The sequence below is a fragment of the Miniopterus natalensis genome, chromosome 1 (genome assembly GCF_054644295.1).
Source record: "Miniopterus natalensis isolate mMinNat1 chromosome 1, mMinNat1.hap1, whole genome shotgun sequence".
In the NCBI taxonomy this organism is placed as follows: domain Eukaryota; kingdom Metazoa; phylum Chordata; class Mammalia; order Chiroptera; family Miniopteridae; genus Miniopterus; species Miniopterus natalensis.
In genome coordinates, this window is record NC_142081.1 from 189,413,724 (window position 1) to 189,426,441 (window position 12,718).

The following is a 12,718-nucleotide window of genomic DNA, read 5'->3' on the forward strand; positions in this document are numbered from 1 at the left end:
TTTTTACAGTTTCCTGCCAGAAAACATGATAATGGGATGTTAATTAAAAGGGCAAATCTAGACATTATGATACGGCTCAGTGCTTAAAACCAAAACCAGATGTGCTTGGGCAATGCTGGTGGCATTTCATTTCTCTTCTCCTCTATTGGTTCGTATGCAGCCCAGGAGCCAGGAACAGTGCATCATTGCTGATAATGATCAGCTTCTTCCAAATGAAAAAAATTGTGTAATTTCTCATAGTTATTCTTTTTTGGAGAAAATTAAGTAGTTTCTATTCAAGCTTTTTTCAAGAGATATTTCATGTGGGTGAATATATCTTGAGTTCTGAGCTCACTATTTAGAAATTAGAAATTTTATCACAAGTAGTTATATATACTCTCTGTCTATGGTTTTCATGTTTTTTGACTTTTCACTGGGTTTACTTGCATCTTAGCTCTTACATGCATATGGTCTATTAAGGAGACTAACCTGGCTTTAGTCACATTAATCCCACCTTAGACCCTAAAGAAGAACATTCCTAAGCATTCCTGGAATGGGGGTAACTTTGGAAAACTGAATGCTATAGTTTTGTTTTCTCCCTAACAGTGCACCCTAGTAGTAGAAACTCATTGATTGACTACTGAATTAAATGAGTGTAATCAATAGTAAAGGCAAGAGAAAAAAATCCTTTTGTTTTTGGATTTTTTTGGAGTTTTGGCATTTCTTTCTGTCCATCCATATCTTTTTATGGCTACCCACTCCACTCAGCTTTTCCTTTTGATAGAGAATCTAACTAACTATGCCACTCACTCTAGAAATGGCACCGAATTTATCCACTCATCTCATCTATAGTATTTGTAGTATCCTTGGAATTTCTGAGGAAGTCAGGTTGTAGCTAATCTGACAATGAACACAAATCTCTCATTGCCAAAGTTGACATGCAGTTTCCTTAGCATAGGGAGCGACTTTTTAAATTATTCTAATCTGGGAATGTAGATTCAAAGTTCTGAAAACCCAAATTCCATCAGGCTGCTCCTGTTGTTACCTAGCACTGCAGAGCACTTTAGTGAGATAACCCATGAAGAGCATCAACCACTACTTGATATATTTTAGACCATAAATGTTAACCTCCTTGTTAAGTTTATTTTTTAAATATATTTTTAATCCTCACTTGAGGATATGTTTCTATCGATTATAGAGAGAGAGGAAGGGAGAGAGAGAGAAAGAGAACCATCTATGTGAGAGAGAAACATTGATCTATTGCCTCCGATACACACCCGACCAAGGACTGAATCTGTAACCTAGGTATGTGCTCTGACCGCGCATCGAACCCACCACCTTTTAGCATATGGGACAATGCTCCAACCAGCTGAGCCACCCGGCCAAGGCTCATTTTATTTTTCATTCTTAATCAAACCCCTTTTACCAGGAGTAGCTTGTTATTTGATGAGAAACATTCAATATTTTCTCCAGCTAACTGGGAGGCTCTATACACTTTCTGATAAAGATTTTGATAATGCAAAGTCAGTTAATTTAGTCAGGTTTCCCTTTTCTTTATTCATCCCCCTCGTTTTGATATAATGAGGATTTACCATAACTGTTAATGCAACATAAATTTCCATTTTATTATCCGCCCCATCAGCAAACTAGCTTTTGTGAAAATTGAAGCTAAAAGATATTTGATAAATGTCCCATCCTCCTCAATAGTGAAAACTGGTCTGAAAATCATTTTTCAAAAGCTTTTGCCAAAGGTTTAGAGTTCCTCCAAGCCTTTAAGAAGTTGGAAATGTTATTAAGCATTTTGATTTCTTTTCCTTTCATCTCCTGTTTAGAAATTAATGTCTTGAAAAATTGGCTGCAAATGTTAAGGTTTTTTAAAGATATGGAATCTATTCATCTGTCTAATAAAACTGCAACATGTTAAAAATAATCGGTTCCCTGCTAGACATTTTGGCCAATCTTGGAAAGATTTTTGTCTTTGCTTTTTAGACCTTCAGCTGCCTTTTAGCTTCATTTTTAGCACCAGGAAAACTGAGCACTGTAATCATTTTATTTTAACATGTATTCAATCTCTGGCCTTTGGAAGGTAGCAAGACGGGGCCCCCGTCCTGTGTTTTATAGAAGGCGACGCTAGACCAGTAGGTAATTTACATGACTGTGGACGGCCCTTCGGATTTCTGTTCCTTCCATCCAGGTTGTGTCTTCTTTTTACTGCAGAATGTATCTGTATCTGCTATAAAAGGTCCTCTGGTTTATCTTCTTTGTGGGATCATTGTTGCACACAGCTTTGTATAAAGAAGCAATTCAGAGACTGTCCCAGTATGTCTGCATATGGCCGTGCATATGGTCGATTTTAACTTTAACTTCGAATTTACTTGAACACGTAGGCTGTGTGTATTCCCATAATGGTAGTTGAACAATTTCCTTGTGATGGTTCAATTTCTTTCTCTCTCTCCTGCATTCCCCCCGCCTTTTCCTCTATACAGTAGTAACCTTCCTAAAAAGGCTCATTAAAAAAAAAAAAAATCCATAACACCCATGCAAGCAGGCGCCAGGAAGTTTAGATAGCAGCCCCATCACAGTCGGCTGTTTGGCTGGAGCTGGCTGTGTAAATAGAATGGAATGTGATGTTATGAATCTGTCGCTCAAGTGTACAGCCCTGTGCCAGGCTGAGCCTCACCACCCATTTATATTTATTGCCTCCTGAATGTGCTGGGTGCTCCGGCACATTCAGTGCAGCCTTCAGTTGAGACATACAATCTACATGGAAGTGAATCAGGCAGGCTGCTCTGCTTGCTGTACATCATCTGGTCAGTTACCTAGGCTCAAGAGCTGATGTCAAGGGAATTGTGTTTTATCAACTGTTTTAGCTACTACAAACTTGTAGCTACTCCACATTTCTTACACTTAAACCTGTAATAACAAATCATGAAAACCTTTGTTAATTCACTGAGGTGAGCTACCTGGGCAAGGTTTTTCCTATAATAAAGCACCAAACCTGGCTTTCTGTCTCCGTTGTCTTAGCCTCAGGGAGTACAGACCCCACTCAGGCATCTTCATGTAATGAAGGGTATGGACTAAGTGTTAAAAATAATTAATTCATTGCTGATTGATTTTTCAACAAATATTCATTGAGACTCTATGTTTCAGGTACCCTTAAAACATAGTTGTCAATAGGACAGATATGGTCTCAGCTTTCATGAAGCTTTCATTGTAGGGAGAGATAGACATTAATCAATGAATAAACTATTAATTAATTATAATTGGGCATAGAACTACAAAGGATAAATGGAGTGTCCTGTTAGAGCAACTAAAGGAATCCTGACCTCATTTCAACTCAGAAAGGAAATGATTGTTGAGCTCAGTGTACTTCTAGACAGTATGTGTATGTTGGTAGAGGGGAGGGAGAGACAGTGTAAGAAGGATGTTCCAAGTAGCAGGGAACAGCTTGCTCAAAGGCCCTGGGAAAAGAAGGAGCACAGTACATACTGAGGACTGATAGAAGCTCGGTGTGGCTGGAATATAGTGTAAAGGAAAGACTGTGATGAGATAAAGCCATGATGATGACAGGTCCTGTGATGGGCCTGGTCCTGTTAATGATTTAGGGCTTTCCTTAAAAGTTAGGAGAAGCCCTTGGAATGTGCTAGACAGTAATTGGCATGATCGGATTCCTGTTCCCTTAACAAAGACTACTCAGCCTGAGTGAAAGAAGAGATTAGAAGTGGGCAGACATAGAATTAGGGTCCCAGTTAAGAGGCTGTTCTACTAGTCCAGAAAGAGATTCTGGAAGCTTGCTTTAAGGGAGATATAATGAAGGAGATGGGCTAGAGAGAGATTTAGGAGGTAAAAATCAACAGGATTTAGTGAGTGACTGGATATAAGGGAAGAACCGAGAAGGCACTCAGGTTGTTGTTCTGAATAACTGGCTAGATGGTGTTAACTTCACTGACCCAAGAACATTGGAGAAAGGCCCACTGGGCAGAGGGCAGAACTGGGGAGTTTGGTTTGGGTGATGTTGGTCTGGTTGGAGGTGCCGAGGAGACATCTAACCTGAGATCTCAAGAATTTGAAGCTCAGAGGAACTTCCCTGATGAAAATAGAAATATGAGTATTGCATAAGATAAAAAAAGATGAAAGATGAATGATTAGATCACCTAGGATATGTATCATAGAGTCTGTGAACTGTTCAGTTATATTTCACAAACACTTATTGAGTGCTCAGTCTTTGCCAGGCCCTTTGCTAAATACTGGGCACATAAAAAGGAAAGACATTCAGTAAATAACATGGGACATCTCTTTGCCTTGGGCCTAAATTACTTTTCACATCACCCAAGACAGGATATCTCAGTATATCCACAGAAAACTCTTAGGCAAGCTAAATCCGTACCTGAGTTCTGTGCTTCCTCATCTTTGCTTCCATCTAACTTAAATCGCAGCCACCTCGGTTCGTTCCATTCTTGTTTGTCCTTGATAGACATGTAGCCTGGTTGGTAAGCACGTTCTTTATATTAACTCCTTACATTCTTTCCTCTCTCTGTTTTAAGGGACATCGCCGCCTTTGGCCTGTCTTTTTAGAACAAGATTTGTAGGATTGCTCCTTACATTAGGAAATGCATTCCTGTGTGTGTGTTTTGTTAAGAAATATATCCACGCGCTATGAACGATTCCTCCCCTGTTTGGAAGGTTATAAATTGCTGATGACTTTCAGATTATGATGATATCGACTCTACTGGAGAAAATTAGGCCACACCTTTCTAGTCTGTTTCTAAAATAAGATTCATTGGCAAAGTGAAATTGATAAGCCTCTTTTATAGCCTTTATTCTTTGGAGACCCATGGCTTAAAATAGTCTACGTTTTAAGACTGTGTTTTTCAAATGATTGTCTTTGGGCCACCTGCGTCAGCATCACTTGGATGTGCTTATTAAGAATGAGGATCACTGAACCCTGTCTTTCCAATATTTTTTAGTACAGGTGGGATAAATCCCAATAGTTTGCATTTTTAATAAGCATGTCACATAACATTTATTTTGAGGTATGTCAAAATTTGTACCCCAAACCCTCATGCTGTACACCTTAAACTCATGCATTGATTTATGTCAATTATTTCCCAATAAAACTGGAAACAAATTGTACACCTCCATATTAGAATTTTGAGTTAATGAGAAATTAAACAGTTTTGCAAGCCAGGTCAAGTTCTTACCAATTTTGAGGATTCATAATTGAGTCACAGGAGTTAAAATATTTAACAGGTGTTCTTCAGTTATTCAGTGATAAAATGATCATATCACACGTATTTCTTTTCTAACATATAAAAGTTCATGTGGCTGAAGAACAGAAATGGAGAGGAAAAGCAGAAGGGAGTGGGATGCCAAAGAGAGCGGGGATGTCAGGGAAGAGAGTGATATTGATGCAATGGAAATGGAAACTTGGTTGAAGTGTAGCCTTTCCCTCCATTTTCGTTTCTGTTTTGCTTTAACTGGCATGCTCTGTGGGCTACTCTTATGCATGCCCATGCCTTTGTGAATGTTTCTAGAGGTTCAACTCCTTTCCTGTCTCCAGAACTAGCAAGTCTCTCTTTACTCCCCCCTCCCCCAGGAAGAACGCCGTGTGATTTATGTTGGCAAAATCAGACCTGACACAACACGGACAGAACTGAGGGACCGGTTTGAAGTTTTTGGTGAAATTGAGGAGTGCACAGTAAATCTGCGGGATGATGGGTGAGAATCTTCAAGATTATTTCTTGTTTAGAAGCTGACATATGTAAAAAATTATGGCCCTAAGATTCCTAGGATGGGGATGCCTTGGCAGGTGACATGTTGAGTTCAGAACCTTATTTATTTTCTTTCACCCCTATTTATTAATCTTTCTAGTTGAGATTTCCTGTCCCAGGAATAAGTATTTAGCCACTTGACAGGACAATCACACTGATAAATGGGTGCGGTGGCTCAGACGTTGGCCCCGGCGGAGTCTCCCCCAGTAGAAAGGGTTACGGCGGGATATGCTAATGCTCCCTCCCCAGCTTCGAACTTCTCTTTGTCGTTGCAGAGACAGCTATGGTTTCATTACCTACCGCTATACCTGTGACGCTTTCGCTGCTCTTGAAAATGGATACACTTTGCGCAGGTCGAATGAAACCGACTTCGAGCTGTACTTTTGTGGACGCAAGCAATTTTTCAAGTCTAACTATGCAGACCTAGGTATGGATTTTATTGTTCATGGGATGAGGGATCCATAACGTAGAGCTCAACATGGAAGTAAATGTAAACCGAAGGCACATTGGCTTGGCCTATTATTTTACTAGAGGGAATATTTGAATACAAATTTTATCTTGTTATTTATTTTTTAACACATGCGACAGTTTCAGAAGCAAGAGGCGTAGTAGGTTTTGGCAACAGAGGGCAGAAGTAAATTCGTTGTACTTTCTGTCCAGATGCTGAAATTCTGCACTGGGGTGTGTGTGTGTGTGTGTGTGTGTGTGTGTGTGTGGTATGTCGTGTTTTGTGTGTGTGTGTGTTGTGTGCATGTGTGGGGTAGAGTGTGTGTCTGCATGTGTCTATGTTGTGTGTGCATCTTTGTCCAGGTGTGGGATCTGCCATCGCTTTTTGTGCCCAGCCCCGAATCCTTTTGTCCAAACCTGTAGCGTTGCCATCGTTGTTTTATGGAGCAGAACGTGTAAGAGTCTTGTTCTTCTTTTCCTTATTGAATCACAAAGCCTTAGAAATGTTATCATCTCCCAGAAAGTACACCTTGAGAGCAGAAAATAAAATTTCATATGCTAAATCACACTATACTTTCTTTAAAAGAGAAAAGAGAAAATGTTATTCTCGAGTACTTCTGCATGCTAGGCACCGTGCCAGGGGCTTTGCGAACATTTTCTCCTTTAATCACCAGAACAGTCATAGGAGACAGATATTCTCATTGCCATCCCCATTTTACAGATAAAAAAACTGAAGGATATGTAAGTATTGCTTTCTTCCTGTTATAAAAATTGTACAGACTCAAGGGATAAAATTTAGAAAATATAAAAAAAAATTAAGGACAATAGGACAATCGCCTATCAGCCCATTACCTAGAGGTAACCACCGTTACCTAGTGTGTGATTTACATGCCAGTATTTTGTCTCAGCATGCCTAATTTCTTAGAGTTGAGGTCATGTTTTATATATAAATGTATACTTTTAAAGTCTACTTATCTCAATGAATATTATATAAGTTCATTTTCCACTCTATTCACAGGATTAAAAATAATTTATCAACACATTTTAATGGCTACCCAACCTTCTGCTCAGTGCATAATGCCATGGTATTTAATCCTCTCGTTAGAGAGAAACGTTTCTTCAGTTTTCAAATTTTTCATATTATAAATAATGCCACAATGGACATCTTAATTTCCCTCCCAATTTTAGTTTTGCTCCTTCGCATCGGATTTCCTGCCTAATGTGTGCACTGTAGGACTTCCCATTCTCTGATAAAGGAAGGGAAGTCGCATGTATCTCGTGCAAATGACATAATTATTTTAAATCAATTATGCTACTAATCATAAAATTAACATATGCATCTATTCCTGAGCCTTATTATATTTCCATCTGCACTTCCTTTGGCTTGGTGTAAAGGAAGAAATGAATACCAAATACGGGGATTTTTTTTTCTCCCTTCCACCAAAGCGATGTCTCCCTAGAGTAATGGATACAGGTCGCGCGCATTGTTCAGGGGGAATGTGCTATAATTCACTTCAAACGCTAAATAGATAGCGGGAAGCCGGGGAGAGGCTGCTGACTGCTAGGGAGCTAAGGCCTAGGGATGAAAATATAAACGGTGGCAAGTCATTTGTTCAAATGTTGGCTGATAAAAACAGTCAAGACAGATTGAAGTCTTGAGTTGATTTGACTTATTGTATTCGGTGATGAAGGCCAGGGTGTTTCTAGTCTCTCAAAACATCTAGAGCTTAAAATAAGCTACCTAGAGGGGCCTTTAGATCACGATTCATCACCGCGAGGGGGAGAATGGAATGGTATTTCCAAATTGAACCAGAGCCTCCCTGAAATATTTCTAAGAAGAATGCTTCCCCTCTCGTTATCTCCCCGCCTCGCCAGCAGCAATGAAACTTCGCCGTCGCTAAGCCAGCTCGGCCTTTTCTGCAGAGGGTGTTTGATGGGCATTGTAGTAGCGCAGGCTTTTCCGTTCCCTCGAGCCCGACAACGCAGGAGGTGCAGCGGATCTGAGAGCGGCCAAGACGCAGGCGAAGCCCGCAGGCGTTCGGAACCCCGCGGCCGTGGGTTTGAAACCTCACCTGCCTTCTGACCCCCGGCAGACAATGAAAGTCGCTCCGCTTCTGGGTCTTCATCGGGAAAATACTTTCTAACGCTGCCGTGAAGATTAAGTCAACGTCTGTGAAGCTGTTAGCAGTGTCCGGCATAAAATAGTTGCTCAATAAAGAGTAGCTATGATTATAATGAAAAGCGACGGAATGAGAAGGTGGAAGTTTCAAGTTATTTTAAAACAAGAATGAGGAGCAGCGTCCAGCTTTGGGACTGAGCAGCGCTCCTGTGTGCTTTGTCTTTGTCGCCCGAAGGGTTCTAGTTAAATACTTCGGGGCACAGCCGCCGGATATGCGAACAGAAGTGTGTCCTGCACCGTCGGGGGCATTGTGAGCTGCTGTGTGTGTCAAGTGTAAAGTGAAAACGATGTAATACAGACACTTTTACCGAGAGTAAAGTGACTGATCACTTTAGATAGGTTTAACCACTTTTTTTCAATTTTGTTTTCTTTTGCTCCCCCAAATTAAGTTAGCTCACCCATCCTATTTCAGTACCACTGAGACCACTGAATGACCGCCGAAATATTATTAGTGCAAAACGTAATGATTCCAGGTAGGATTTATGAGCCAGTTTTTAAATGAGATTCAGAATTTAAAGAGACTATCAAGGTTACTATGGTGAAGCCAGGATTTAATTCTGGTTCCTATAGATCTGTAATCTGTGTGTCTTTCTATTTACTCTCTTATAAAAATAATGGATCTTTCTGAAAGACTTCAATGACAAATGGTAAAGAGGAAGGATACCCGTTAAATTAGGACTCTCTGACCAGAACAGAATGAATGGGCCAGTACAAGTAATATAATAATTTCAATCACAAATTAGTTGTGGTGTAGAACTTAAATGTAAAAGAAAGAGAAAGAAAGAGAAAGAAAGAGAAAGAAAGAGAAAGAAAGAGAAAGAAAGAGAAAGAAAGAAGAAGGAAGGAAGGAAGGAAGGAAGGAAGGAAGGAAGGAAGGAAGGAAGGAAGGAAGGAAGGAAGGAAGGAAGGAAGGGAAAATATGCGTCATAAATTTTTATTGACTTGAAGAAATGTAATATGTTATCAGCATCTTAAATATATACATAACTCTTCATAAACCCTTTCCATTTATTGGTAAATCATTCCCAGATGCCCACACAAACATTTTTGCCCGTAGTTTTAATAAAATGGTGGTGGTCAAGATGAATATATTCATTGAACAAATATTAATTTTAGTACCTACTGTGTGCCAACAGTTTTCTAGGAACCAGGAATACAGTTGTAATGTGATTTTTTCCTATTTATACAATGTCATTATTTATAACAATTTATTTAAAAAAAACAATGAGGGTGGCTTTGGGGTTATTTCTATCAAACTTTGTATTGTGTTTTACTTGTGTTGCGGCACCCTTCCTTTAGTGTAGAGAAAGGGGGGGAAGAGGTGTCATCGCCTCAGGAAGTACATATAACCACATTCTATCTTCATGAAACAGAAAAAGATTTTGGGGCACCTGCTGTGTGACATAGTGTGCTCCTGTAAGTGGGTATATATGTAAATACCAGCCTGCATATTTCACAATGAGGAAACTCTTGAGAACCACTGTTTTACAATAATTTTAGTATCTGCTAAGAAAAATATGGAAACACTGAAATTCTGGGTTTCATGCAGAATAATCCAAAGTTAAGACATTTTAATTATTCTCAAAATTTCCTCTGAGAAAAGACGCGTATGTGTGCTCCTGATGGGCATATTCTGCACTCAGGGGGGCTCCTGTCATAAGCAGACTGAATTAACCGTCTAAGATGTTAGTCCGGAAAGATTGTCCGTGTCTGTTCTTGCCTGCATGTCTGGGGCCGACTCTAATTGTTGTTTTGTTGTTCTTACCTGGAGAAACTTGCTTAACAGAAATTCAGTAAAAGCATAGAATGGTGAGAATGAAAGAGAAAAAGCAATGCAGGGATTCCTTTGATTTAAAAGCTGGACCGCTTAAAGTGGATGGTGGCGAGGGGTAAAAAATCAGCCTGTGCCCCAGAGCTGGGGGGTTACAGCCTTCACAGCAGAACATCTCGTGAGGCTCCACATTACCCAGTCTTACACTCTCCTGTCACTCTCAGCATTTCATTTTCAGAACTTAGTCTGGGTAAAACATGGAAATGTTCATATTTTAGTAGGATTGTTAAAGTTTTCCAAAAAGAATTGTTTCTGTTCAAAATGAGTGCTTTCAAAAGAACGATCGTATTTGCAAGAGGCTTTCTATTATATTTCCAAGATAGTCTTTCTCACTTGCAAGACGGGCAAAAATATCTGACTTTTTTTTTTAGAGATGTCAATGGAGAGAATCAGAAATAGCTAACAGATTTTCACTTTACATCCAACATTGCTGAAACACATCGATTTTGTTAAGGGCTCTTTGAAGTGGGGTGTGGGACTTGGAGCAAAAGCTGACGCGGGCTAGTTTAAGGATCCAAGAGAGACCATTCTTTATTTACACCCGCATATTTTCTGTCTTCCATTAACTAGTAAAGAGACTGAATTACCCTTTCTGAACATGAAGCATTTCCCTAAAGCTTCTAATTTGGGGGAGTTTGTGCACTGTTGCTGGGGTACCCGAAGGTATGGAGTAGATGACTGGATCATGAGTCTCTCCTGCCTGGAAGGAAAACAGCGGGGTGGGGAGTGGGTGAAGTCCTGGCTTTCTCTCCCACGTAACTGGACTTTATACTTTATACATAATGAAATCAGTCCCATTGAACAGGGAAATTAGGCCCAGCTTCTCCTCTTGTCTCTCCATCTAAGTTGTTGAGGAACCTTGGGTGAGTTTAACATGCCTCTGGGTGGGAGAGGAAGGGGGGCCTTATATTTAAAGTATATCGATTGGGTAAGTTGCCACTGAATAGATATTAAAGTCTGTTCTGATTACCCTCCGGGAGTGTTGACGTCTAAACTGAGTCAATAGATGAGTGTTTTGCATGCTCACCACTCCTTACCATATATTTTGGATAAGTTGCTCTTAAATCGGGTCACCTTGAATGGGATGACTGAGTTAATGCCCATCAGGAAAGGGTGCCTCTAACCTGGCTTGGGTTTCTTTCAGATTCAAACTCAGATGACTTTGATCCCGCTTCCACCAAGAGCAAGTATGACTCTCTGGATTTTGATAGTTTACTGAAAGAAGCTCAGAGAAGCTTGCGCAGGTAACATGTTCCCTGGCTGAGGATGACAGAGGGACGGTGAATACCTCACGGGACAGTGCGTCCTTCCCTAACAGACTATTGCAAGTCATACTTAGGAATTTCTCCTACTTTACACTCTGTACAAAAACAAAACAAAACAACAACAATACAACAAGAACAGCAACAGCAATGGTTTACATGAACACAGCTGCTGAAGAGACAGAATGGCTATCCAGTAAGCACATGTTCATTCATGGGTGTCAGCTTTGCTTTCCCGGGAGTCTCTCGGGGACGGCGTGTGCCTGTGTGCGTGCGCGTGTGCGTGTGCGTGTGTGCATGCGTGCCTGGTGTGGGGGAAGTATGTATGCACAGGTGGGGACTGGGGCTCCTGACCAGAGTGTGCCAGGGCAAACCACTTCACATGGCAGCAGCTCCAAGAAGACACACGTAAAACCTAGAACTTCAAAATGTTCATATGCTATTCAAAAGGAAAAAAATAAATAGATAAATTCAAAAGGAAAGAAAACTAACCAACCAACCACAATCCACCCTAAAATGACAGCCGCCGATGCCTGGGCGCCGGCCTCCGCACTCATTTTTTAAGAAAGTACGAAAGCAACTTGAAGCGAGCGTTCTCTCAGACGTGACAATCCCGAGGAAACCACAGGCTCCCTGGAACTAATATCCTTTCTCTCTCTCTCTCTTTTTCTTTCCTTTCCTTTTCTTTTCTTTTCATTTTTCCTTTGGCCATGGAATCTGGGTGGGAGAGGACACTGCGGGCACCGGAATGCTAAACTTTCCTAACATTTTGAAGTTTCTGTCGTTCGTCCTTTATCCTGACACCCATGGAAATGTCCAAAATGTTGACCTTCCACTGCACACCTCCCCAGCCTCGGCCTTGGGCGCGGCTGGGCCCACGGTTCTTTCTGAGGAGCGGGCACCGTGTCACATTACGAACGAGAGTCGGGCAGAACTCTCCGCGACGTGTTCAGATAGTGTAATTGCTACATTCTCCGATGTAGTTAAGTATTTACAGATGTTAAATGGAGTATTTTTATTTTGTGTACATACTATACAACAATGTTCTTTTTTGTTACAGCTATGCACTGTAAATGCAGCCTTCTTTTCAAAACTGCTCAATTTTTCTTAATCAAGAATATTCAAATGTAATTATGAGGTGAAACAATTATTGTACACTAACCTATTTAGAAGCTGAACTTACCGCTTATATATATTTGATTGTACAAAACAAACAAAAAAAAGACAGTGTGTGTGTCCGTTGAGCGCA

General features: G+C 40.5%; 1 protein-coding gene across 2 annotated transcripts in view; it reads left to right on the plus strand.

Annotated features, from left to right (window-relative positions):
- PPARGC1A (PPARG coactivator 1 alpha) overlaps nucleotides 1–11,889 on the plus strand; it is a 280,818-nt gene extending 268,929 nt beyond the window's left edge. For both annotated transcript variants that reach the window (XM_087828004.1, XM_016218252.2), the window contains exons 11-13: nucleotides 5,576–5,697; nucleotides 6,026–6,177; nucleotides 11,352–11,889. In XM_087828004.1, the coding sequence (XP_087684130.1) occupies nucleotides 5,576–5,697; nucleotides 6,026–6,177; nucleotides 11,352–11,455 (378 nt within the window). In that variant the 3' untranslated portion in view covers nucleotides 11,456–11,889. The remainder of the gene's footprint in view (nucleotides 1–5,575; nucleotides 5,698–6,025; nucleotides 6,178–11,351) is intronic.
- Nucleotides 11,890–12,718: the final 829 nt, after the last annotated feature.